Source organism: Phocoena sinus, chromosome 15 (genome assembly GCF_008692025.1).
Source record: "Phocoena sinus isolate mPhoSin1 chromosome 15, mPhoSin1.pri, whole genome shotgun sequence".
Taxonomy (NCBI): Eukaryota; Metazoa; Chordata; class Mammalia; order Artiodactyla; family Phocoenidae; genus Phocoena; species Phocoena sinus.
The window spans coordinates 21,771,949-21,799,901 of record NC_045777.1 but is presented as its reverse complement, the minus strand read 5'-3'; the positions used below and the strand labels follow the sequence as shown (position 1 = coordinate 21,799,901).

Below are 27,953 nucleotides of genomic sequence, written 5' to 3'. Positions count from 1 at the left end.
GCAGCTAGTTTGTCCTGTGAACGGCCAGAAGTTGCATCCTCGATGTGCAGGCTGGGCTGGGGAAGATGCTGGCACTTACCAAACACTTACATGGTTCCAGGCCCTGTGCAGCTTCTCAAAACCTTGCAAGGTCAAGGCTGTATCTCTGTTGTCTAGATTAGGTGCCCTTGGAGATTCAGAGCTAAACCAGCTTGCCCAAGGTCACACAGCTAATAAGGATGGAGCTAAGACTGACCTCTAGAGTCTGTGTCTTTCCCAATTCCAGGCTGTGTGCCTGGTCATGTGTCCAACTGCCCAGGCAGTGCGGGGGTCTTTCCCCACAGCGCCCCCTGCTTACATACCTCCAGCAATGGTGAGCTCACTTCCTCATGAGGCAGCCGGTCCAGCAGCAGGACAGCTCTGACTGTGGGAACATTTGTCCTTATGTGGACCTGGTCAAACTCCCTCCAGTCCTACCTCCAGGCCCCAGCTCGGCCACTTGCCCACTTCCTTCATAACCCCCTGCTACCCTCCACGTTAGAGGTCACCTCACCCAACTGCCTCATTCTTCTGGGGAAACTGAGGTGCAGAGAGGGAGCAAAACTCCAGAGTGACACAGTGAGGGGGTGTCAGTGCAGGGCCCGGGCTCCCCTGTGGCTGCAATACCATCCCCCACCCTGTGCCCCACATCTTTTGCTCCCCAGGCTAAAGAGTCAGCTCTTCATTTACTTATCCATTATTTCCCTCACTCATTCAATCGGCGAGATTCACCGAGGCCCCCCTACGTGCTAAGCTGAGGCTGATCAGGAGATGTTCACTCTGGGGTGGGGCAGGGCAGGGGGCTTGGGCATGGATCCCATCTCAGGGACAGGATAGGTGGATGGAGGAGAGCCGCTCCTGAGATGGGAAGCCCAGATGAGAGCCAGACTGGAGGGGAAAGATAGAACTTCGGGTGGGGATGGGGCGTGTTGGGTTTGAAGAGCCATTCAAGAGGAGATGGGCTCTAGGCAGGGGAATACCGGAGGGCTGACCAGAACCAGAGCCAGACTTGAGTCCCCCAGAGGCTGATGAACTCACCCAGGTGAAAATATGCGGTCCTGCAGGCCCGCCCGGCCCTGACACCCCCTTCCCTGCCAGTGGGTCAGTGTCCCTCTTAAAAGGGGTGGGAGGGTTGGGGGAAGGCGGGGGGAGACCAGGGCTGGACAGAGCAGGGCAGGCCATCCCTTCCCTTGTTCTAGGCTGTACCCTCCTGTCAATGCTATCAGTGGCCACGTGGCCTGGTCACTGGCCTCACCCTACTGGTATCAGTGGAGCTGGAAGCCTCCCAAGGGCCTTGAGGCCTGACTGTCAGCTTTCCTCACTCCTCAGACTCCTCCAGACCCGAGCTGAGCCCCTCGGGAGAACGTCCACTGAACCAGACCAGCGACACGGGAAGTCGGGCCTCACAGCTACCTTTCCTGAGCCTGAGCCACCATCCACCAGGTGCTGCAATGAGTGGTGGGTGTTTAGCTAGACAACGATCCTATGTGCTAAGCTTGGTTTTTATTCCCATTTTTCAGATGAGGAAACAGAGGCTCAGAGAGGGAAAGGGCCCAAGGTCACACAGCCCAAAAGAGGCAGAGTCGGGATCCAAACCCAGAGCCAGCCGCCTCTTGAGAGATCAACGGGGCCTTCCCAGCCTCATTGGGGTGGGTGTGGGGAGTGGGACGGAGCCCCTGCTTAGAGGCAGTGGGGCCTTGCACACCACATCTGGTTGAGGGGACAGGAGCACAGGAGAAAAGAACAGTGATCCTTAGAAACTACCTTTCCAGGGACCAGGGAAGCAGGAACAGCAATTGAATATTGGACACTGAGACCAAGGTGGAATGGGGGCCCAAAGGACACACACTTGACCCATGGCCAGAGGTGGCCTCCTTGAGGACACAGGCCTTCCAGCCTGGTCAGTGCTGGGGCTTCCGCTTCCTCCAGGCATGAATGGCCAGTGGGGCACAGGGTGGAGGATTGTGATGGAGGGGAGTGGCGCCCCGGATGCAGGCCTCTTTCTCCCTATTCATGGGATGTGTGGTCTCAGAAGTCTCTGCCCTTCCCTGGGCCTCAGTCTCCCCATCTGTACAATGAAGTAGGGCAATAAGATGACATCCAGAGACCCTGACAGCTATAGATTATCCTAGAGAGAGTGAGGACAGACGAATCAAGAGCTAACGTTAATTGCGCCTCTACTGTGCGCTGAAGAAGGGCTTTTCATGCTTATCTCACTTAATTTTTATGAAACCCAGTAAGATAGGGATCACTATCTCCACTCTAGAGATCAGGAATCTGAGGCCCAGAGAGGTTGAGTAGCTTTCTCAGGATCACATAGCTGGGATGGAGTGAGACCAACTTCAAGCCTGCCTCTGTCTGGCTTCAAACGAGCCCAGTGTTTGTTCTGCTACACACAGCCCTGCACGTGGGTTGTGAGAATGTGTCCCTTCGGAGCTCCACCCTCAAGGGTGTTGAAACAGGTGGGGTTTAGGGGAAAGGGGTGGACGGGAGTATGGAAAGAAAAGTGCGGTGAACGTGGGTAGAAGTTAGCAAGAATAAGTCAGCATGTGGCTCTGGGCAGGTTTCTTTACCCCCTCCAGTCTCCATTTCTCCATCGTGAAATGGGGGTAATCCTGGCCTCCCTCCCTGGGTGGTTTAAATGCGATGATATATTTAAAGCCATAGGCACAGTGCCTGTTGGTAAAATGAATGCTGAGATTCTGTCTCATCTGCTCTTGCAACAGCCCTACGGTTGGGGGAGGGGAGGTACACAGACGAGGAAACTGAGGCTCAGAGACGTGAAGAGACCCTCCCAAGGTCACGCAGGGTGGGATTTGAAGCCAGTGGGTGACCTTTCACCACTGCACACACCGCACTAGCAAAGAGGAGATATTGGCTAGATGATCAAAATTGGATGGATGGATGGATGGACAGAAAAACGAAAACATGCACAGAGTCCTGGGAACTCTTCAGAGCCTCTGAAGCTGCCCTGTGGCTCTTAACCAGGTTTCTCTTGCGGGGGTGGGAGGGCTGCACCTCCAGGATCATGGGCTTCTGCTCAGCCTCCTGTGTCCCTCGCCTACTTCTGCTCCTGGAAGGCTGCCTTCCCCTGGGGGTGGGGAGGCTCTGAAAGCCACACACACCCCCAAGGGGCTGTGCGGCATTCAAGATCACAGCTGGAGGTGTTCCTGAATTAGAGGGGAATTTATCCCCTCCCTGAGCTGCTGTGGCATGATTTACAGGCCTTGGCAAGTGGTATGAAACTCTGGAGCAAGTTCCAGCTGTTTAAATATAATTACCCGGCAGCTCCATCCGGATTCTCCCAATAGATCATTAATATGAGAGACCCAGGATGCCCGATGATGTGTTCACTTCAGCAGGGACCCCTGGGGAAAACCCTCTCCCCCCACCCAGGCCCAGCAGCTTGGGTCAAGTTGGTCAAGACTTGTCCCTACCCCCAACCTTGCCTGAAATTTCACCATTAGAATGTCATTCCTTTGGTTTAACACTACAGCTCTGGCTTTAAAGGGCATTTTCTTCAGGGCGGAGAACAATGGCCCAGGTGTCTAAAGATCTATGTTGGAAACCTTGTATATCTTGGTCAAGTCATTATCCCTCATTTCCTTCTATGGTATTGAGCTGGAAGGGCTCTGCAGTGATGATCAAGCTATACCCTCCCATTTTCGAGATGGGAAAAGCTGTAGTGCAGAGAGAGGATGGCTACTAGGGGTGACTTAGAATGCAGGGGAAGAGGGCCTGATTAGGGCCTGGCGTGCCTGACTCCCAGGTCCACCTGATGGGGGACAAAATCCCAACATCATCAGGAGTGGGCCAGGCTGACCCTCTCCCCTCCAGTCAACAGAGATTTTGGCCCCAAACAACACCCTTCTTGCGATTAAGAGCTCAGGCCCTAGAGACAGGTCACCCGGTGGCCACAAGCTGTGTCATCTTCAGCACACGTCTGATCCCTCTAAGTCTCAGGCTGCTCATCATTAAACAAGGATGTCAGTGGTGGGACCTCATGGGGCCACTGTGGCTGCGAGGAGGACAGTGAACATCGCACTCAGCTCAGTGCCCAGAGGGGCCAACGCAGGGAGTGTTATTTCCTATTTGGAGTCAGGAAGAGCCAAGCTGGACCCCGGATCTGCACTTGCCAGCTAGAAGACCTTGGGTACCTCTCGGGACTCAGTTTCCTCATCTGTAAAATGGGCACGAAATATCTACCTTTCAGTGTTGTGAGGATTTAATGAAAAAACAGGTAAGCGCTTGACGTATGACCTGGCACATTCCAGACCCTCAGCAAACGACGGCTGCCAGTCATGGTAACACAGAAGTCATAACCCTTCCCGGAGTGTGGTGTGTCCAGTTCCACACGGCCAGTAGCAGCTGAGGGCCCACTGTGTGCTTGGCCCTGCAGGAGCGAAGTGATGAGCAAAACCAGCTCGGCCCCTCCCTCGAGGACATCCCAGTCCCCGGGGGAGACCGGCACAAGCAAGTTTCAAAAACCACATTTGTGTGTTCATTCAATAGTTAGTTCTTGAGCACCCACTCTGTGCCAGGATCCAGGCTGGAGAACGAGACAGCCACTGCCCTTGTTCTCATGGGGCTTCCATTGTAGTGAGGGCAACAGAGAGTCAAGAAATAAACACGCAGTGTGGCAGATAACGGTCAGAGTTCAGAAAAACAGAAATGTAAGGGGCTTCAGAGGGGCGGGGACCGCAGTGTTCTATTACATGGTCAGGACAACATTTGATCAGAGGCTGGGGGTCTGAAAGGACCGCGTGTTCCGCGGAACACGAACATCAAATGCAAAGGTCCTGAGGCAGGAGTGTTCCTGGAATATTTGAGGAGCAGCAAGGAGGCCAGTGTGACTGGAGCAGGGGAGGCGAGGGGACAGCAAGGAAGATAAGGGCAGAGAGGTGACGAGTGACGGGCCCAGATCATGGTGGGTCCTGTGAGGTGTGGTGAGCACCCGGTCTCGGCCTGAGTGACAAGATGCGCACTGTGAAGAGAGTCACCAGCCTCGGGACCCCTCAGGTCTAGCTCTGGTACAGAGCACATGGCAGGCACTCCAGACGCACTTGAAAGGAAAGAAGGAAAGAAAACGAGCAAAGGCACTCAGGCAGTAGAGGGGGCTGGGGACACCTGGGCACAGACGAGAAAACATGCGGGCCTGGTCCCTGTCTTCAAACATCTAAGAGGCACAGAGCCCTCTTCTCTGGCCCAGAGAGTCCACCGAGGGCCCGCCTGTGGTTGTGATGTAAGTCCCATGATATTAATAAAGGCACCAGTGGTAACTGACACAGACACAGCAGAGAACAAAGTGCGTCCCATGTGCCTTTCCCTCTGGTCCTAAAACAACCCCATGAAATGGGCTCTTTTATTCCCATTTTACAGGTGAGGAAATTGAGATTCAGGAGGCTGAAGTGACTTGTCCAAAGCCACATGTAAGTAAACTGCCCCGCAGGAGCTTGAGCCCAGGCCTGGGGCTGCCTTTTCAAACAGATCATGCCCTTCAGAGGTGGAAGGAGCCTCCCCTGGAGCTCCTTGTGATGGAGGAGGTTGCAGAAGAAGCGCACTCAGAGCCTACCAGGTGCAGCTGGCTGGGGCAGGCTGTTTGGCCTTGATGATATAGTGGGGAATAAAGATCACACTGTTTTTTCCTTATAAGAGCTCACAGTCGATGAGGGGAGACAGACACTAAACAGCTAGTTGTACAACTAATTAGTTAATTTAAATCGTGATACGGGTTCTGTCGTTGCTGCCACCCTGGCGCTGGTGCCCTGCTCCCTCTCCAAAGCTCAGGACGAGGCTGGCCAAACCCCTTCCACAGGCTCCCTTTGCTCGGCAGCCAGAAATCTCAAAGAGATGTTTGAGGGGGAAACGAGAGGGAAATAACTCCTGAGGATTCAGGCTCATGTCAGGCCACCTCACTGAGCCTCAGCAGAAGTCTCGGGCAGCGGACCTTAGTCCCAGCCACTGTGTGACTTCAGCCCAGTCACTTCACCTCTCTGAGCCTCCGTTGTCCCAGCTATAAGATAGGGTGAACACCACCTACATTCCAGATTCGTCGTGGGGATTTAGTGACATCAGTCCCAGTGCCTGGCATATAGTATGTGCTCACTAGGTTCCTGTTCCCTCCCTCTGTGTGGGGTCTGTGGAGACACCCCAGCCTCCCCCTGGAGTGGTTCAGCTCCTTGTTGTCTGCTAGGGTAGTCAAGAACCACGTGTGGCTACCGAACACTGGAAATGCGGCCAGTCCGAATTGAGATGTGCCATCAGTGTGAGATACACACCAGATTCTGATGACTTATACATAAAAGGAATGTAAAATAGCTCATGAATAATGTTTTATATTGATTATGTGTTGAAATGACAATATTTGGGGGTTACATCAAATATATTATTAAATTAACTTCACCTGTTTCTTTTTACTTTTCTTTATTGTGGCTACTAGAAGCTTTTTTTTTTTTTTTTTTTTTTTTTGCGGTACGCGGGCCTCTCACTGTTGTGGCCTCTTCTGTTGCGGAGCACAGGCTCCGGACACGCAGGCTCAGCGGCCATGGCTCACGGGCCCAGCCGCTCCGCGGCATGTGGGATCTTCCCGGACCGGGGCACGAACCCGTGTCCCCTGCATCGGCAGGCGGACTCTCAACCACTGCGCCACCAGGGAAGCCCCTAGAAGCTATTTTTATTTATTTATTTTTTTGGCTGCGCCACGTGGCTTACAGAATCTTAGTTCCCCAACCAGGGATTGAACCGGGCCCTCGGCAGTGAAAGCGAGGAATCCTAGCCACTGGGCCACCAGGGAATTCCCGAAAAATTTAAATTACACATGCAGGCTCGCATTTGATTTCTACTGGACAGTGTTGGTCTAGCTAATTACTCACAGCCATGGAATATTTAGACTGGCATTAACCACACCATTAACGTCATTTCAGGATTTTAAAAACACTCCCACAAGCAGAGCCTCGAAATTGGCAGAGACCCTGCTGTCCTGTCGTGTTTAATAAGCACCCGTTGGCAGGGTGAAGGGCCCTAGGAACCCCGTCTTTCTGATGCAGTTAATTGCCCTTGATGGGGCTTATCGTTAGGCTCCTTGCTGGGACAACACAAATACACAGCTCGTGCACGTTTCACTGGCCTTGGTAGACTGCAATTTATGGGCTTGGGTTCAAACCTGAGAGCCAAGGCCTGGGGGGTTCTCTGGACCTCAGACAGGTGCCCGCGTTGGGAAACCCCAGAGTGGGATGCCTCTGGAGTAGCTGCCTGGCTGCAAAGTTGATGATGGGTTCTGTCTGCTCTCCTCACGACATGTGGAGGGAAGACTCCAGCTGGAGTCAGGAGACCTGGGTCCTTGGCCTGGCTCTGCCATTTCCTCCCTGTGAGACTCTAGGCTTGTCCTCACCCCTCTCTGGTCCTCAGTTTCCCCATCTATACAATGGGGCAACCGTGGTTGATCCTTGATGACCCTTCTCTGTTAAAAAAACAGAGTTATTTTTAAATTCTAGGTTTTAGATGATGTCTTCACTTTACGTGGTCCACCCAGGCTGCAATCCAGAAAGAAAACCTCAGAGTGGCCCCACAGGTCTTCATGGGGTTACTCAGCCTAAAAGGGACAGGGGCCAGCCTGGATGACCTCCCCCTGTCCCTGGCTTCTGGCCAGGGCATGGCCCTCAGCCTAGCTAGGGGCTTCCTAATTGGCCCATGAGTTCTGAGGGAGGCAGAGTGCAGATGAAGTTTCAGAATCCACGAAGATGGGAGGATCTGGGTCTGCATCATGGGTGAGCCACCTGGGCAGAAGGAAACCTGGAGGCTCACGTGACAGAGACATGGCCTGACTGTAGAGGGCACTCACGGCTCCTGCCCAGCTTGTGGGAGAACGGATAAAGAAATCAGTCATCAGAGGAGAAGAGCGTCCCAGACCTGGGTGGGAGGGGGGTCACAGCTCTGCCCTCTGTGCTGCACCGCACATGAGAGCTGGTGGCCTCCTTGCCCCAAGAGGCTGGCTGGACCCAATTCAAGGACCAGAAGAGGAGGAGCCCCTGTCCTCCCATCCTGTCGGGGTCCTCACTGTGGCCCACTGGATCCCTGCACGAGGTACACCTGAGAGCTTGGTAAGCCGGCAGATTCCCTGATATCTCCCCCAGCCATACTGGAAGAGACCCCCAGGAGTGGGGCCTGGGACTCTGCAGACACAACCAGCCTCCCCAGAGAGTCTGAAGTCCACTAACATCTCATAACTCTGTGTCTAGGCCAGTGGTGCTCAACCCCAGCTGTGCACTGGGATCACCTGGGGAATTTCGAAAAAGCCTGATACCAGGCCTAGCCTCACCCAAAGCAGTTGGGTCAGAATCTCTGGGGTGTGGTCTGAACATTATTAGTTTTTTAAAGCTCCCTAAGTCACCCCAGTGTGCATTCAAAAGGGTACCCCAGACCCCAATCAACTCTAAAAGCCTCCAGATGAATGTTTGCAGAAAAAGGGAACTCATCGAGCCCAAAGAGGGGAAGTAACTTGCCCAAGGTCACACAGCAAGATGATAGCAAAGTCAGTCCCAGAACCCAGGCCTCTTTTCTGAGCCTGGGCCAATTTTTCTCCTGAGGCTGCATCTCCTTTTACAAACCAGAGCCCAGGCAGGCAATGCCCACAGTATTTCAGTTTAATAATATTGGATCCTGGTACAGTCAGGGCCACCACAATGATGGGATGGGAGCCGTGATGGAGATTAGGAGAGCTGTAAGTCTTTTGCTTTATCCAAATTTTGGGCAGTAATTTAGGAAATTTAATTAAAGGGGGAGAAATGGGAACACCTCAAGCTCCTTGCCTCCTGTTATAATGAGTGAAATACATCAGGCTGTAAAAGGAAATGCTGTCTGAGACACAGCTCTGATGTTTTATTGCCAAGTTTTATTCGCTGATGTAAACATAATCGCTGGAAACCAGAGCTCTATTAATGCACATATTTTTACCCATGCAGGGCCCCGCCTGCCCCCTCTTCCCCTCTGGGTTTGCTCACCACCTCCCAGGGTCAGCCCTAGTCCTTTCTGGGCATGTCTCTGCTAAGTCTGGATTTCCCCGCAGGTTTCATACCCTCCCATGACAGATAAGAGTTTAATAGAATTCCATTGCTCCTCTGAGCTCAGTAATGCATTCTGGAAATTAGGCAGTTACACACTGAAGCCATTGTTCCCCCTTATAAATGGGCTCCCTCCCAGCCAGCGACCGTGGGGTCTCCGATAAGCTCTCACGAAGCCGCGCTGCCCATGTTATTGGTGTGTTAAAAGGGGCAACTCGGGGCTCAGTTGCTCATTGTTAGGAGATGATACATTCAGGTAGTTTCTCCATGAATCAGGCAGCTTAGGTATTTCCCCCCTCTTGGCATTGATAGATGAGCAGAAGGGGGCCATTTAGACGGTGCTGTATAGCGCCCTGGCCCACGTGGTGAGTGATTCCCAATGCCTGGTTTAATTTATTTTTAAATGGAATTTGCTATTGATTCTGGATTAAAAGGACAAATCTTATGGCTGTTACCACTGACAAAGCCATGATGCTCAAGTGACACCTCTCAAGGAGGAAAGGGAGGCTGGCCTCCCTGGGTCAAGGGGAGGCTGGGGACTCTCCAGGGAGCTTGGGTCAGAGGCAAGGGACAGTGCGAGATCCCCTGCTTGAGGGGAAGTTTTAAAAGATCGTCTTTCTTGACTGAAATCCTTAACATGATTTCACCTTCTGAGCCTCATTTGGGTCATGGAAATAACAGTGATATTTGCCTCTTGGCATCCACGTGATCACTAGATGCTTGTTTAATTGCCTCCAGGGATGGGAAGCTCACTATCTCCTAGAGTGTTCCCAGAGTGAAATGAGTGACAGCAGCCACCTGCCCTGGTGAATTCCTAGAGACTATTTCCTGGAATAGTTTTTGTTTACCTTGTGCCTCCACTAAGCTCTTAGCTCCCACAGTGTCTGCTGTTTGCACTTGGATCGCAAAGCAGAAAAGAGGCAGAATTACACAGAGGAGAAATATGGGCTGAGGATTAGTCCTTTCACATCCAGCTTTTGCCCTGCTTCCCTGTGCCGTGTTGAACAGGTTACTTCATCTCTCTGAGCTTCAGTTTCCTATGTGTAAAAGAAGGAAGGTAATAATAGTGGCCTCGGGCTTCCCTGGTGGCTTAGTGGTTACGAATCCGCCTGCCAATGCTGGGGACACGGGTTCAAGCCCCGGTCCAGGAAGATTCCGCATGCCGTGGAGCAACTAAGCCCGTGTACCACAACTACTGAGCCTGTGCTCTACAGCCCACAAGCCACAACTACTGAGCCCGCAAAGCACCTAGAGCCTGTGCTCCACAACAAGAGAAGCCGTAATGAGAGGCCCATGCACCACAAAGAAGAGTAGCCCCTGCTCGCTGCAACTAGAGAAAACACGCACACAGGAACGAAGACCCAATGCAGCCAGAAATAAAATAAATTAATTAAATAAATAAATAGAAAATAATAGCGGCCTCAGGGGTTGTTGCGTGAATTATATGAGACATGGATGTAAATGTGATTCATAAACTGTAAAGTACATTTTAGGTGCTGTAAGAAATACAAATGGGACTGGGTATTTTGGGAGAGCCCTGAGCTGGGAGTCAGAGGTCCTGGATCTAGTTCTGTCATGGTTGGCTCTGTGACTGAGGAACTCACTCATCCTCTCTGGGTCTTAGTTTCCTAAGCTGGGTGGGTTGAACTAGATGTGCTTAGGTATTATGCCAAGAGCATCGGCTCTGGAGTCAAACATATCACGGCTCTACCACTATCTTGTGAGACAGTGGGGAAGATACTTAACCTCTCAGAGCATCTGTTTACTAATCTGTAAATAATAATAACAGTAATAATAATAGCCAACATGTATATGGCTATGTATTTACTGTGTATTACTATTTACTATGTGCTAGGCAATGTTCTAAGTGATTTCCATATAGCAAGTCATTTAATCCTCACAATAATCTTGTGATGGAGGTATTATCTTTAGTTTACAGATAAGGAAGCTCAGGCACAGAAAAGTTAAGTAACTTATCTAAGGTCACACAGCTAGCAGTTGGCAGGATTCAAAATGAGAGCCCATACTTATAACCACACTATTCTACCCTATAGGGCTTGGTAGTTCTGAGGATTAAGTGGGATAAGTAAAGTTCTTAGCACAGCGCTGGGTAGACAGTAATGGGCCAACAGAGGCTCAGAGATCGGGAGAAGGCAGCAGGCATTTCTTCCTGTGGGGGATGCAGACTGGACCTTGGCCAATGGAAGACTCAGCTAGATGGAGGGGAAGGCATGCATCTGGAGGGGGAAGCACTGAGAAGGGTAAGGACGGGATGAAGCTAGGGCATGTTCAGGGAGAGAACATGGGGCGAATGATGTCTGGCATGTGCAGGAGGTGAGGCTGGGACCTTGAATGCAAACCAGAGACGTCAAGATTTCTGTGATAAACAAGGCCATTAGAGGGTTTTGAGCAGAGCTATTACAGCATGAGCCTTTTCAAACTCATTAAATCCCTGGAGGTCTGTCCTTGAAGGAACCTCAGAGGTTACAGAGTTTAACCCTGTCCCAGACTATGAGAAAAAAGGATTCCTCAAGGTCAGTCAGTGGGTTAGTGGCAGAGTTGCTGTCCCACCCTGACCTCGTTCCTCTGCAGCCCACAAGCAGAGTCTCTTGTTTTCTCCTGTCTCTTCTAGTCTCCGATCTCTCCCTGTCCCCTTGCCTCTGCCCCCTTCCCTCCAATCTGAGGTTTAAGAGGAGAAAGCCCTGGGTTTGGGCCCCATTTCTGCCATTACATTCTCCTGGAGAGGCTTCAGCCTGGGATTGAAAGAATCCTGGGTTCCACTCCTGGTGCTGTTATGTGATCAATTTTTTTTTGACGATTTATTTATTTATTATTTATTTTTAAAATTTTTGGCTGTGTCGGGTCTTAGCTGCAGCGCGTGGGACCTTCGTCGAGGCATGCGGGATCTTTGGTTGTGGCGTGCAGGCTTCTCTCTTGTTGTGGCCTGCGGGTTTTCTCTCTCTGGCTGTTGTGCGCAGGCTCCAGGGCGCATGCGCTCTGTAGCTGTGGCACGTGGGTTCCAGAGCGCGTGGGCTCTGTAGTTTGTGGCGCGGGTTCTAGTTGAGGCAGGCGAGCTCAGTAGTTGTGGCAGGTGGCCTTAGTTGCCCTGCTGCATGTGGGATCTTAGTTCCCTGACCAGGGATCAAACCCACGTTCCCTGAATTGTAAGGCAGATTCTTTACCACTAGACCACCAGGGAAGTCCCTGCTATGTGTTCTTGAAGATTCTCAGTTTCTCCATCTTTATAGTGGGGGCAATGAAGCCCATTTCACTGGGAGTGAGAGTCAATCGAATTAATGAATGAGGAAATACTTCGTACCCAAGACAGCTGGTCAACCCAGGATAGCCTAAATACCACCTCTGAGTGGGAAGGAAGTGAGAAGTAAATTAATCAGGCAATAAATAAATAAATAAAAGGCCACTTCCTCCAGATAATATGGGCGGGAATGAGCTAGGACGGGGTTTCGTCCTTCTGCCGTGCTGAAGGCAGTGCCGCGCCATCGGTCCTGTGAGGGCTGTCAGTTGTGCAGAAACAGTATTTGTAAGTGCGCGACACTTCAGGGTGCTGAGCATAGTTTCAAATAAACTGTATTGTTGCTGGTGACCACAGGCCCCAACTGGTGTGCTGCCCGCCATACTATTGTAAAGGGGTGTGCAGGACGGAGTAAAGACAGGGGTGGAGGGGTGGAGGGAGAAGCTGTCCTTCGGGCTCTAACTTCATTCTCAAAGTTGGGGTGCTGTCCACAATGCGGGATCCACCTGTGTGTGGTCTGGAGACGGATGTGGGCCGTCTCAGGCGCTGACTCCCATTCGGCAGGGGCGAGGGAGGAAATCAGAAGGTCAGTCCTTGGTGCTGAACCTGCCCATCTAAGAGCCCGCGGAGGTGCGGTCGGTGAGCTTGAAAAGATGGGTGTCCGTGGGGCTTCCCTTGTGGCGCAGTGGTTGAGAATCCGCCTGCCAATGCAGGGGACACGGGTTCGACCCCTGGTCCGGGAAGATCCCACATGCCGCGGAGCAACTAATCCCGTGCACCACAACTACTGAGCCTGTGCTCTAGAGCCCGTAAGCCACAACTACTGAGCCCGCGGGCCACAGCTACTGAAGCCCGCGCGCCTGGAGCCCGTGCTCCACGAGAGAAGCCACCGCAATGAGAAACCCGCGCACCGCAACAAAGAGTAGTCCCCGCTCACCACAACTAGAGAAAGCCTGTGTGCAGCAACGAAGACCCAACACAGCCAAAAACAAATAAATAAATTTATTTAAAAAAAAAAAAAAGGGTGTCGGGGTTAACGCTGTCCTCCTCCGTGGTGCTGAAACAGCGGCGGACACGGCCGTCGGGAATGATGCCTGGCAAAGCACAAGGGATGAGAGCAGGAGGGACCCTGTCCGGGAATCAGGGACTTAGCCCCAGACTCGCTGTGGGGCCTCAGAGAAGCTACTTCTCTGATTTACTGTGCTTAATCTTCTTTTAAATGGGGCCACAGTAGGTCCGCCTTGTGTCTGTACTGAAGGTCTGTCCCAGCAGCCCCAGTGAAGCAGTTGGAGAAGGAATCGGAGTATCTCGTTGCATTCCTGCTCTTGGGAATGAAAATGGCTTCATTCACCACCACCTCCTTCCCCCTCACCACCCGCCCAACATTCCACTATGCCCATCTGTCCGAGGAAGGGAACCCTACAGTCCAGAAGGGGGCGATCCAATCCACTGTGCAGGGCCCAGCATCTCTAAGCTAGAAGAAGACCCAGCAACTAGCCTGCCTTACGCCCACTATTACAGACACGAAAACTGAGTCCCAGAGAGGGGAACAGCAACAGTAATAACTATTGAGCTCCTACCACGAAGGCGGCATTATGCTTAGCGCTTTACCCTAACCCTAACCCTAACCCTAACCCTAACCCTAACCCTACACACACGATTTTGTAAATCCTCACCAGGATCCCTGAAGGCAGCTATTATTCCCACTTCTCAGCTGAAGACCTTGAAGCTCAGACAGGGGTAGACACCCGGACACGATCACACTGGGAGCCAAAGGCAGGCAGGTCTAACCAGGTCTCCTGTGCCTCAGCCCAGGTTCCCATCCTACCTCAACCTCACCTCCACCCCACCCCCACGTGCCTCCCTGACTCCGGCACCGCCCTGCTAGCAAAGTTGAGGAGACCCTCCTGAGCGCGCTGGGTCTGGCGGCTGGTCGACTGGTTTTTCTCCTTTTCCCGATGGAGAGCATTTCTGTTTCTGAAGCCAGCGGTGTTATGCTTTGCAGGAACCGGGTCCCTGGGGTGGCTTCCTCCACCCCATCTCCCCCCCGCCTGCTCTCTCCAGCCGGGGAAGTTGCGGGTACCGCTTTAAAAATCCCAGCCTGGGCAAAACTTTGATGATAAATCAAGAGACAGATCCCTCCGCCGCCGCCTCCTCTGGGCGGGCGGGAGGGAGTGGGAGGGAGGGGGTACGGCGGCAGCGGCACCGAGCGAAGTGGCCTTCCGCGGAAGGGAAGAGTCCCGCAGTCGGAGACGGCCGGTAGGGCGTGCGCTTGCTAACCGCAGCCGGGGCTGGGCCGGGGCTGGGCCGGAGCCGGGCGAGGACTGGAGCCGGGGCCAGACCGGGTTCATCGGGCGAGGGGCAGCAGCCGCAGCGGGGCAACCAGGCCGCACAGGGCAGGGGACGGCGGGCGTGGTGTCTGCGGTCTCCTGAGCCCCGATGTGAGGCGGCGGCGCCCCCGGCCCGAGCGCGCACCATGGGGGCCCTGCTCGGCGTGGCGCTGGGCGCCCTCCACTACCTGGCACTTTTCCTGCAACTCGGCGGCGCCACGCGGCCCGCCGGCCACGCGCCCTGGGACAACCACATCTCCGGCCACGGTGAGTTGGGTCGCCGCCCTCGCGGACTTCCACGCCAAACCCCACCCTGGGCCGCGCGGCTCCAACTTGGCCGTCCCCGGGCTCGAACCCGTGCTGACGGTGGCGGGAGTCCCGGGGCGCCCCCTGCCGGGTCTATGGACCGGCCCTGGCTCCCTGGCCACCCCTGCGGAGGAGGGGGTACCCCCTATGCCCCTCTCGCGGAGGGCTCTCTCCAACCCCCCCCCCCCAACTCCCTGCGATACACACACCTCCACGACCACACACATATTCACAGCCACGGACACACAGCCACACTCACTGCTTTCTCACACTCACAACTCCTTCCCTCACACATCTCCAGACACCATCTCAGATCCCCCTTCTCACTCATATGCTCACTACACACACAGCAGGCACTAGGGCTGGAGCACTCAGACCCTGCCAGCTGGCACCCAAGCGCACAACTCCTGCCTGCCCGCCTGCCTGCAGACACACTGGCATATACAAACACTTTGTGAACACACTTTGCTCACCCACCGCTCTCCGCCCATCTGCCTTTCCCCTTTGTGGGTTTAACCCCACAGCTGTCCTTGTCCCTTCCCTCTCCACACCTCCCCCACTGGGAGAGGTCCTGGGGGACAGAAGACCCCACCTCTTGAGAACTGGTAGCCTGGGCTGCAGCCACCCCTGTCAGGTGGGTGGCATCTTGGGGACGAAGGCTTGGTGGGAGCCCCTCGAAGACATTGGAATAGTTGGCATTGTTGCTTCCAGCCAGAGGCATGGAAGGGGAAGAGGGAAGCCAGGAGCTTTTGTCTGCCTCTGGGGAGGCGGGGGGACAGGAAGCCCCTGCCATCCCTCAACAGGGTACCCACCCGTCCTCATCTTTGACCCTGGAGGACTGAAAGGTGGGAAATCTCAACTCAGCCACTGTGAGAGCCAGGGAGCAAGAGAACATTCCCAGCACTGGTTGCCTGAGTGTCAGAAGCTCCTTCTAGCCCCAGAGGAGCCCAAGTTGGCAGTAGAGTTGGATTGTCTGAAGCTGGCAGCTCTGGGGGCGCCCCTTGCCCCCATGAGCCAGGCTCCTTCTGGTGTGGGGACCAGGGCATAGATGAAAATGGAGACGCTTTGTCCATCCATCTCTTCCCTGCAAAGGCTTCCAATCTGGTAGGAGAGGCTGCAGCACCAATGCTGGGCACTGTATGCCCAGGGCTGGGGAGAGGTTTGCACAAATGGCAGAGAACTGGGTGATTTATTCTGATGGAAAAGAGTGAGGGCCATGGTAGTAGGTAATCAGAGAAGGCTGCTGGGGCATGATGTATGAGTGGAATTGCTTCGGAAGGTAGGGGGCGCTTCCAAAGCCCTTCTCAGGGACTCTGCTTTTGGGAACCATGACTCCCTGCACCCTTCCTCCTTACCATGTTAAACAGAAACCGCTCTGTGTACCATTTACGTACCCTTCTTATCCTTCATCTAATTTCTACCGACCTGGCTGCAGTGGTGGTAAATAGGGGAAGGCTTATTTTGATCCTTAGTTTACAGATGGAAAAATCAAGGCTCAGAGAGGTAAAGGGACTCGCCCAAGGTCACACAGTGAGTGAGTGGTTGAGCTGAGACTGGCCCCAGGGTCTGTCGGGCAAAGACACTGCTTTTTCCAGGACATTCATCTCCCTGTCAGATTCCCTCCCATTCAAGGGAGACTGGGAATTCCTCCTTCCGCTCCCCTTCTGGCTCTGTTCAGTTCGCTCAGTTCCTTGGCACAGTTGGAACTTACACTAGGAGGGTTTTCCAAGGAAGGGCTTTCCTGAGTTTGCGGTCCCGAGACATACAAGGACTGGGTCTCTGAGGCTTACCATCATCCTGTCGCTGGATCACCAGACCCCTAGGATCTGGGTGCCACTCTGTCATTCCTGAGGCCCCAAGGTGACCCCCCCCATAGGAAAGCAGGGTTTGCCCTTTGTGTGCCTGCCCCCTGGTGCCAGGCGTGCTTAGGGCACAGCTCTGCCCCACTAGCTGTAACGTCCCTACTGAACCCTGGGGAGGGCCAGCAGAGGCCCAGAGGAGGGGTTGGATGTCAAGGACACAGCACTGGCTGCGGGGGAACCTGGCTTCTCTTAGTGACCCGCCATGCAGTTCTGGGCCAGTGAGTCACCCCTCTAGGGCTCGTTCTGTCCCCCAAGAAGCAAGGAGGCCAGGCTGCTCTGCAGGGGCCAGACTGCCATCTCCCAACACTGCCACGTTCAGAGTCACCAGGTAGTAGATGCCGAGGAGCCCCCGTGCTGCCCCTTTGCCAGGCCAAACGCCCAAAACCACGGGAAGGGTTTGGAGCCACTCACTTAATCACAAAAAGAAACCGTTATTAATGATAGTGAGACACGGCGGATAAGTGGGTCATGTCTAATAGCCGTGTGTGTTCACGAGGAGAATACCAATTTAATAAAAGCTGTGTGTGCCGGAAAAGCCCAGAAATTGCTGTTTAGCAGATTGGAGCCTCATCATTTCATTATTCCTGGGCTCCGCGTGTCCTCCGCTGATGCAGGAAACGTGCCGGGGTTAGGCAGGTGTCTCTGCGTCTCGGGTAGGGGTAGGAGGCTGGCAGCGGGGGTCCCGGGGAGGAGTCCATTGACCCCAGCCGCCTGGTGGCTGCTCACCTCTCTAGCTCGGTCCCAGCCCAGCCGCCAGGCTAACGCCTTCCGCCTGCTCGCCCTGGGGCTTGTCACAGGGAAAGCCCGGGGTCAGATGGGTCCGCAAGGACATCTATCTCGCTTCCCCTCTCCCTGCTACCTCCACTCAGTCTGCTTCGCAGAGGGCTTTTTAAAGGCATGAGGAGTGAATGGGGAGTGAGTGGTACCTGCCTCTTAGGGAGCCCTCAGGGAAGTGGGAGGCGGGGGTGGTGATGGTCAGTGTCTATGCCCAGTAGGTATTCAATTAATGGCAGCTACTTTGATTTTTCCTCATCAGACAGGGTTAGCTCATTGCCATGAGCACAGCGGGTGGGAGGAAAGAGAGCTGACATTTATGAACTGCCTACTGTGTGCCGGGTGCTACCAAACCCCTTGCCAGTGTTAACTCACTAAGGCTGACATTATTCGTGCAAGGCTGGTGCTGGACATATGAGGAAACAGGTTAGAGAGGGCCAGTGACTTGCCCAAGGTCACTGAGTCTGTACAGAGAGCTGGGGAGCTGTGCCTACACTGAAGGTGTGTCTGGCAGTTATGCTCTGGGCCTTCCTCCTCCGGGACAGCCTTGAGGCAGGCTTGGCCAGTTGTGTGATGGGTCTCCTTCCTCTGCCCAGCTCTGCCCAAGGGACTCCCTTCCACTTCCCCAGAGAACTGGTAAGGCAGTGGGTTCCACCAGGAGGAGCCAGTAGCTCAGAAAGGTGATGGGATCTTGCTGAGGCCACATGCAAGTCAGAAGCAGGAAGCTGGATTAGCCTCCTTCTCCAGGACTCTTTCTAGATCTTGTCCACGGCAGGCAGGATCTTGTCTTCTTTTTTTCTGGCCGCATTGCACGGCGTGTGGGGTCTTACTTTCCCCAGACCGGGGATCAAACCCATGCTCCCCTGTGGTGGAAGCTCCGAGTCTTAACCACTGGACTGCCAGGGAAGTCCCCGGAAGGCAGGATCTTTATGAAGATCTCTGTGCACCTCTTGCATTGCAATCACCCAGGGAGTTTGTTAAAATGCAGATCCTGGGGTCCTCCCCAGACCCATTGGCCAAAATGATTGTTGATGGGACCCTGGAATTTGCATTTTAACAAGCTCCCGAGATGATTACCAAGCAGTCTGGAGTCTGGGGCCCACTGCCTTAAGTATTCACTCAAACCTGATGCGACGTGTAGGGATGGGAAGTTGTCTGGTGCCAGGGGCTGCTGGATTGGTCTGGTTTTGCAAGGGAGGAAGAAGTCCAGGCTGGAGCAGGTATGTGGACCCTCAGAGGAGCCCCAGGAAGCCTTACACTGCAGCAAACATGCATCCTCCCGCCCCTGCGCTGACACACACACACACACACACACACACACACACACACACACACACTCACACCCTAAATTATTAATACACCCTGCAGCAGACAAAGATCCTGGTTTGGCCTGGCGCTTTGTCCATTGAGTGATTCACTGTCCTGAGGTTTTCTCTGTTGCCAGGAGGGAGCAGCGGGGCGCTGGGGGAGGGGGCGGGGGCCGCCGGGCCATTTGGCAAACAGCCTGCGCACTGAAAAATGACTCTGGCTTTCTCGCGTTCCTCAACGAACTATAGGTATCTCCCTATCAGTAAGCTGGCTAGTTTGGTGGCTGGGAGATGGAGAAAACTGAGTGCTGTCTTCTGAAGGTTATGATGTTAAAAATGTGTTCGCCGTTGTCTCCGGTGTTGGTGATTATTCTATCAATTACGCCCGTAGACACTCCGCCTTGGGCTGAGGGTTTCCCGGCCTCCGGTAGGGAATTGACCCTCGCAAGCGGTTTTCCCCAAGTCCTTCACACCAATTGCTTTTGACACTTTGCCTATCAGCGGCTCCCTCAGCCTTTTCCCCAAGCAAGGGGAGCCACAGGCAGCCGGCAGGACGGGGAATTTGGCTCGCTGCCACCCTGACAGCAGGGGTGTTGGGGAAAGTCTCCTGTTGACAAACAAGTGGGCAGGATGGGGGGGTGCCAGGAGAGTGGTCCCTTCCCACCCACCAGCCACCGAGGCAGGAGATAGAGCGCTTGGAATGAATCACTAAGGCTCAGGCCAAGCCAGCAGGACCTCTGGGACCATCTCCTTCTACCCATCTAACAGAGGGGAAGACCAAGGCCACGGGCAAAAGAGCGTGTGCCCAAATTGCATGGGAGGTTAGTGCTTGGCTTTTGGGATCACCTGACCCAACTCGATACAAAGAGAGTGAAAATTATACGCAAGCAAATGTTTATTGTCATGCCAGGGCCGTAAATGGCATTGTCTCATTTGATCCTCATAAGAACCCTAAGGGGAGGGGACTTTCCCTGGCCCAATGTTTTCATGAGGAAACTGAGACGTGGTGAGGTTGAAGGCTTGCCCAAGGTCACGCACCTAGCAAGTGTTGGAGCCCAGAGCGGAGCCCAGAATGTGGCTCCAGGGCCCACACTCACAGTGCTGTTGTGTCCCAGAGAGGACGAGGGAGAGGCCCAAGGTCACGAGACTTCCTGTGGTGGAAGGAGTGAGCATGGTGACCTCCACATTCCATGCCCCAGCTGTGCAGCAGCAGACATGGCAACCCCCAGACCAGGACCCTGCCTCAGTGACTTTCCAGCTTCTGTTGGAGGTTGAGAAAAATCATATGCGTAAGGAGAGGAAGTACGTGGTGTGAACAGTGATGTTGGCACCCACGTGAGGGGCAGGTGTCAGAAAGAGGGGAAAGGGAACATGAAGCAACCCCACCTCCTGGTGCCTGGCCATGACCTTGGACTTCAGGGACTGAACCGGCTGTTGAGGGGGTCGTGGGAAGAGTCTCTCGGCCCCTAAGGGGATTTGGGGCCAGCTGGCTATACAGTGGCCGGCATCCGGCCACTCTCACCACTCCCATTGTAATGACTGGGGGTACAGGTCAGATTCCCTTGTGTCCTGGTACCCTCCACAATGCCCAGCCTAGGGAGGTGGCAGGGAATGACTGAATGGGTGGCAAGGAGGATAAGGCAGAGGTCTAAGGTCTGAAATTCTTCAACTTTTGCTCATTCCAAGTCAGTATTGTTTTAAACATTCACGTAATTTTAATTTCATTAGAAATCCATGTTATTAGTAGAAAAATCACAAAACTGGAACCCCTCCTCATCCTTATTGACCACAACAAGGACATCTGGGGTGGGTAAGGCTGATTTCACCTTGCAGTGGGTGGACTCAGGCCCAGTCCCTTGGGGTGCATATGAGATGCTGCAGCCTTGAGGGTAATGGGGTCCCAGGATGTATCTTCTTCTCCCAGACCCCAGTGAGATTCTTCCAACAGGAAAAGGGGCAGTGATCTCACTGGGGGAATAAATCCGCTCCTTTCCCAGCTGGTGATCCCGGGATCCCTCTGGTACCTGCTGCTGTGGAGAAGGGAAGTGGGGATGGGGGGGCAGAGGGGCTGCTCCTCCTCCGGGTCCCCCTGCCCACCGCTGTGTCCCCTCCCCTTTCTCGAAGCCAGCAGAGGACTCAGCTCCACCATACCCAGTTGAAACCCTTCTTTAAGAAGCCCCCGGGGCTTCCCTGGTGGCACAGTGGTTGGGAGTCCGCCTGCCGATGCAGGGGACACGGGTTCGTGCCCCGGTCCGGGAAGATCCCACATGCCGCGGAGCGGCTGGACCCGTGGAGCCATGGCCGCTGAGCCTGCGCGTCCAGAGCCTGTGCTCCGCAACGGGAGAGGCCACGACGGTGAGAGGTCCGTGTACCGCAAAAAAAAAAAAACACATAGTGGGTTAGTTTATAGAAAAACACAAACGACATACTAGTACGGTTGGTACCCAGGCCCATCTGTGTGCGGGGATGACTGGACTTGGGGGCTGCTGGCCTGCAGGCCAGCCCCTCCCATCTCATGCTCCGTACTCCTCACACTGGGAACTGCTGGCCTAACAGGGGCTGCTGCCATTTATTGGAAGCTTGATCATTCCTTCCTTCCTTCATTCCTTCAACGAATATCAGTTGAGAACCTGCCATGGACCAGGCTCTTTTAGCCACTGAGGACATATCAGTGAAGAAGACAGTTAAGGCTCTTGCTCAGACAACTAAACTTATAAGATACATATAAGTATAAATTGTGATGAGTTAAGAAGCAGGGATGATGTTCAGCCTGGAGAAAGGCGCTCACTCCTGGAGCAGTTAAGGTACCCAGTGGTGAGCTCCCCATCACAGAAGGTATGTAAGCTGGACCAGTTATTAGCTGGGGATGTCATGGGGGTTTTCCTGCCTTCTTTCCCAAAGGAGCAAAGACTGGTGAAGTGGGCAGAGAAGGCAGAACACAGTGGGCGGTTAATAAGGATCTTTTACCCAGCAGTTTAGTGGTGGGGCTGGGACAAGGGCTTAGGTGGGCGGAGCTCCGGACTCCAGGGATGCCTGGTCCCACACAGGGAACGGACGTGGTGGGAGTGGGGCCTTTGCTGCTCCCCATGTTGAGGGGTGGGGCTAGTGACTCCTTTGTCATTTCAGCCAGTTAAAGTGCCAGAATTGGGGCAGGGAATGGAACCTGGGTTTTTATCCACCCTCCCACTGCCTCCACCTTCTGGGTGGCTTGGCACGTCCCTGCCCCTCTCAATTTCCCCACCTGAACGGTGCCGAGTTCTCCTAAGCTCTAAGCATCTAGAATACCTCCATCTGTATCCTCCCAAGCGCTATTCTTTGTCCTCCAATCAACAGGTGAGGATGGAGCCGACGGTGGCGTGGGATTCCGTCCAGCACACGGTGCTTCGCTCTCAGTGGCCTTTCGGGCTATGAACCAAAACACCAGCCAGCACTCATGGGGGATTTTCTCTGTGCCTGCCACTTCCCCCTCCTCCTCTCATCTAATCCTCACCCGGCCTGTGAGGAGGGCGCTCCCATTTTACAGATGAGGACACTGAGGCTTGGGGGATGATGCAGTTTGCCTGAGGACACACAGATGTTGGATGGCAGAGCCAGGCCTGAGCCCAGCTTGTGGCTCTTCACCCGCTCATCTGTCCTTTCCCGGCTGCCAAACCGCCTGGGCTCGTGGGCAGGTGCTTTGTTCCGCAGCGGCGCCCTGGATTCGTCAGATTCTCTCAGGGTCCGTGATGCCAGAATGCTGAGAAGGCCCGGGTCTGGATGAAAGAGCCCAGGGCTGAGAGTCTAAGCTCCTGGATCCAAGTCCAGCATTGTCAGTGGGGAGCAGCGGGGGTGTGGGCGCGCCTGCCCGAGTGTTCTACTGGGGGGCTGCTGTTTTTGTCTGAGCCGGAGTCTAGAGTGAATGTTCGGGTAGGGTATTTGCTCACATGCAGTTGGAGGAGCTGTGGCAGTGGGGGAAGGGGCCTGGGAGGTCCTTTAGCGGGCTGGCCTAAGGGGCCAGGCAGGTGCCCTCTGCCTTTGCGTCAGTACCAGCCTCCCCCTCCAAGCTGGTGCCCTTGGGATGCGAGGCGTGGAGGCTCTGGGAGCATCTGGAAGGTTAGAGCCGGAGCCGGGAGGGGGGCCTCGCTCAGAGCCATCAATTAGGGGGGCTGGCATTGCCCATCGGTGGTACATGCTTGCCTTCCCCTCTTCCTCCAGATCTCTCTCCGTGGGTTTCTCTCTCTTTCGATCTCTATCTCTGTTGTTCAGTCTCTCTCCATCTTTCTTTGTCCCTTTCCCTGTGTCTGCTCTATCCCTCTCCCTCCCTCTTCTCATCTCTCCCACCTTGGTCCTCCCTTTCCCTCTCTCTGTAGACACACACACACACACACACACACATGCTCCTCTCTTCAGGGGACATCTCAGGATTACACACACACAGATTCTGCGCATGATGACGACACCCACGCCGAGCAGGCACCCAAGAAATGTTGGTTGAATGCATGAAGCGAATAAACGAGTGAATGACCACGTGGGGAAGCTACAAGGGACGCTGGATATTGTCTAGACTAGTGGTTCCTAATTTTTTTGGAGGTCGTGATCTTCTTGAGAGCTGGAATGTTGATGAAAACTGGATTGTTTCCTCAGAAAAATGCCACATGGTTTTGTCCAGCATCAGAGGGTGTGTTGCCCCCAAAGCCCACCTGTGGGACTCCAGGGAAGCAGCCTTCATTTCACTGGGGAGGTAACTGAGGTCCAGACAGGAGCCAGGGCTGGCCCTAGGACACAGGGCCGGTGTGCAGCAGAGCCAGGCTCTGGAGTCCTTCCCCCCACTCCCCCACGCAGTGCTCTCTTGTGACCTGGAAGAAGCTTCATTCACTTTCCTGGCAAGTTCTTGGTGAGTGTCTTCAGGGGGTGAGTACTGGGAGAGATAATGGAGGACAGTCAGCCAGAGGTGGGAGCCCAGGAAACAGGGCAGGTGAGCCACTGGAGGGAGGTCTCTGGAGGTTTCCAGCGAGAGTGGTTGCTGTGTCCTGGTGCAGTCAGGGACGACTTCCTGGGGGAGGCGGACTCCTTTTCTGCCTGTATCCGGGGACCATCAGGGCTGAGAGGAGACTGGTGGTCAGTAGGGAGCCTTGCCTGACTGCCTGGGTCTGGAAGGGGCTTCATTTGGAGAGTCGTGTGCGCATATCCGGAAAAGCAGGCTGCAGCTGGAGGTACTGAGAACAGGCTGGGAAGCTTGGTTTTGATTCCCGGGCCAGGGGCAGCCCTGGAGGGTTTCTGAGTGGGGAAGGCACAGGGCGTGGCTGGCGTTTGGGTGGGGATGGCCCTGTGAGTTGAAATGGGGGCTCAAACAGGACTTGGAGGCTGGAGGGGCTAGCGGAGAGGAGAGACTGTTTGCCGGGGGCTGGGGGGCTGAGTTTCTGGGCTCATAGGATGATGGGGCTGGTCCAGGTGTCCAGGGCATGATGGGAATGTGGGCTCGAAAGGAGATGGAAGCCCGTGTGTGTGTGTGTGTGTGTGTGTGTGTGAAGGTACACTCGCTTCCTTTCTTGAACACCCAAGTTCCTCCCTCCTCAGAACCTATTCCTGAGCAATTTTCTCCCCTTGGCAGGCTCTCTTCCTGCCTCTCCTGCATTCTGGTTCTCTGCATCATGTACGTCCTCAGAGAGGCCCGTGACCTCCTGTCAGAAGCTCGTCATGGGCACCCCAGCAGGCACCCCAGGCACCCATCAACACGCCCATCTTGACCAGGAGGAAACTGGGGCTTAGAGAGGTGTCTGGGGCCCCCCACCTAGTTCAAAGCAAGGGAGCAGAGCCCAAACTTTTTTTTCCCCCAGCCTGGCATGTTAAGGGTGTCTCTGGGGTTGGGGGGGTCTTAACTGAACCCCCCTTTCTTGGACATCTCAGGCTTGGTTCCCGGCTGAGGGCGGAGAAGGCGAGAGCAGACGGCAGGGTGTCTGTTTTGCTTTGTGAGGTTTTAAAAAAATCGTTTCCGACCTTCAAGGCGGCAGCAATTACGGCTGGCTCGCTGGGGAGCTGTTGGCTGCCTGTCAGCGGCCCCAGGAAAGGGTCCCTAATGGAGGCCCGGCGGCCAGAGCACATGGTAGTGGAAATAGTGCTCAAAACAAAGCCACACTAATGGTCTCAGGCAGGCAGAGGAGAGGGAGGGGGAGGGCGGGCTGGCTGACAGCTGACAGGAGGGCCTGGGGGGGCAGGGGCCCTGAGACTCACCAGCTGGTCTCCTTATGCCCCCCAGAGAGCCCCAGCAGTGGTCACTGAACTCCAGCTAGGTTCTGGGTGCCCCAAGCCCCATCCCAGCTCTGCTGCTTTCTGTCAAGTCCCCTTCCAGGCAGAGGGAACAGTAAGTTCAAAGGCCCTGGGGTAGGGCAGAACCCCTTCAACTAGGGCTTGTTTGGTTCTAGAATAGTCCTTGTGTTTAAAAGGCCAGGTCAGGCTAGTCTTCTAGGTGAGGAAAAGGGAGGTGGGAGCCTTGGGGAGGCAGGAGGTGGACCAAGACCCCCTGAGAGAGGAATAGCAGCCTGGTCATTGCCGTCATGATAATACTCCATGGTATGTATGATCCTGTTGAGTGCCCACAATCCCCATTCTACAGATGAGGAAACTGGTGCTCGGAGATTTGCCTACCTCGAGGAAGTGCCGTTGCGGTTCAAAGCCAGGCCAGCTTGACTCCAGAGCCCACGTGTTTACAGCTGCATTCTTGGATTTCTCAAACACAGTTGGACAGGAGTAGGAGGGTCTGGGACGGGGGCAGGAACGAGGTCCCACGTGGGGCCAGGTGTAACCCAGGCCAGGCCCTGGCGGGGAGGGTGTGGAGGAGGGGCAGCACGGCCACTCTGCTCTCTGCCCCTGCCTGCTGGGCACCCTGAGAAGCTCTGCTCTGGAGCATCCCAGGGGGCTGCCTCAGTTTTACCTCTCCAGTTGGTCTCTGCACCTGGCTTTCGGATGCCCTTGTCTCTGCCTCTCCCCTTCTGCTCTGTTCTGCATGGCCCTGACATTGCTCGCTCTTCTCTCCTCTTCTCAGTGGATCTGGGGATGCTCCTTTCTGGGGTTCTGGGGTAACCGCTCATACTATGGCTGATGCAATCTCCCTATGCTTCCTCCATTCGCCCCCTCTCTGCCTGTGACAGGCATTAGGGATGGGTACACGCCTGGGCTTTGAGATCAGACACTGTTGGGCTCAAGTTCTGGCCCCCACTCAACCTCTCGGAGCCTCACTAGCCATCGGTGCAATGGGCTTACCCCACCGGCTTTGCAGGATGTACAGGTGAGGATGAAAAGAAATGGCACCTGCACAGACATCAGGATGCCTATTTGCATTCTCCCGTCCCTGGCTGCCCGACCCTGTCCCCGCCTCCCTGCACATTCCCACACTTGCCTTTCTCCCTCCCAAACCCTTTCATCCCCTGTGGCCCAGATGTGTGGGAAGAGGCGGCAGGAATTCCACTGGGGGAACCTGCTCAACTCCCACAATCCTGCAAGTGCCAGAATATTTTCACTCTCCTTAAATCTCCCTAGATTTGTAATTCCACTGCTGTCTCCTTCAGTGTGCGCTGGTGACCTGGGGAGGCACTCTGCCCGCGGCCTTAGGTGTCAGCACTGCCCACCTGGCTGTGTTGGGGCTGCCTGGCAGGGGACCTGGGCAAGTCCCCACCTTCTCTGTGCCTCGGTTTCCTCATCTGTAAGAAGACGAGGGTGATAGTGGCTACTTCCCAGGTCATATTGGGGATTCAGTGAGATATTTTATTAAAGAAACACCTCTACAAAATGGAGTGAAATCTGATATACGCTACAATGTGGATGAACCTCGAAAACATTATGTTAAGTGAAAAGAGCCAGTCCCCAAAGACCACATATTCTATTATTCCATGCATGTGAAATACCCAGAACAGACAAATCTATAGAGACAGAATGCAGATTGGTGGTTGCCAGAGGCTGGGGGAAGGGGGAGTGGCTGCTTAGTGGGTAAAGAGTTTCCTTTCGGGGAGATGGAAATGTCTTGGGACTCGTTAGAGGTGGGGGTCTTACCGCATTGTGACTGCATCAAACGCCACTGACGTGCACACTTTAAAATGGTTAATTTTCTGTTGTGTGAATTTCACTTCAATTACAACTAAATGAATAAATAAATAAAAAGGGAACATCTTTATAAGCACATTCTTGGTGTCAGGCAGTCACTTTATAAATGTTAACGCGTTTAATCCTTACAGCAGCCTTATGAGGTGGTGGTTATTATTACCCCCATTACAGAGATGAGGAGACTGAGGCACAGCATCTCCAGGCACTCCGCACATAGTCAGTGCTCAGAAGTGTTAGCTGTTTTAATTGTTATTGGGTGGGTCATCAGCCAGGGCTGGGCAGGGGCCCCACCTGGGTGAATGTGCTTGTGTGTCCCTAACACTCAGCAGTGAGTGGGCGTTGAGGCCCTATTGTGTCCCGAACACTGAAACAGGCTCTTCACCTGCGTGAGTTCATTTAATCCTCAAAAAATAAGCCTTTAAACAATGACACATGTGGGAACCGAAGCCCAGAGAAGCGCAGCAACTTACACGAAGCCACACAACAAGTCAGGGTGGAGCTGCAACTTGGCATCTGCACCTGTAAATCCTGGGCTTCACCCCCCACCCCCCAGCCCCTCTCTTTCCTCTTGGTCCCCTGCCCCTTTCGCCAACACATCAACACTCCAGCGTGCAGAGCATGGTCTGAGGAGCCTGAGGCTGCAGAGGTGAAAGCATCTTCTGATTGGATCGGATGGAGGCCCTTGACGAGGGGTTCTCCCCGTGCAGGAGAGTAAACAGCTCCCAACCAAGGACAGTATTTCTTTGATGTCTCCTATTTCATTCAAAATGCATGAATTCTGTGTTCTATGCCATAATATATTCATGTTTGTTTTAATACAAAAACAGTGCTCTGTCCCCACTTGGGGGGAGGGAAACCAATGCCTCAGGAAGTCACTGCCCTGGTCTGAGCAGCACAGCACAGAAGGGAGCCCTCCATTCATTTCTTTGGTCATTCATTCTACTAGCGTGCATCCGGGCCTCCTCATT

The 27,953-nt window shown here is 54.2% G+C and overlaps 1 protein-coding gene across 1 annotated transcript in view; it reads left to right on the top strand.

Annotated features, from left to right (window-relative positions):
* Nucleotides 1-14,572: 14,572 nt before the first annotated feature.
* VSTM2L (V-set and transmembrane domain containing 2 like) overlaps nt 14,573-27,953 on the top strand; it is a 34,056-nt gene continuing 20,675 nt past the window's right edge. Inside the window, exon 1 of the mRNA XM_032605762.1 lies at nt 14,573-14,927. Within this exon, the coding sequence (XP_032461653.1) occupies nt 14,807-14,927 (121 nt within the window). The 5' untranslated portion in view covers nt 14,573-14,806. The remainder of the gene's footprint in view (nt 14,928-27,953) is intronic.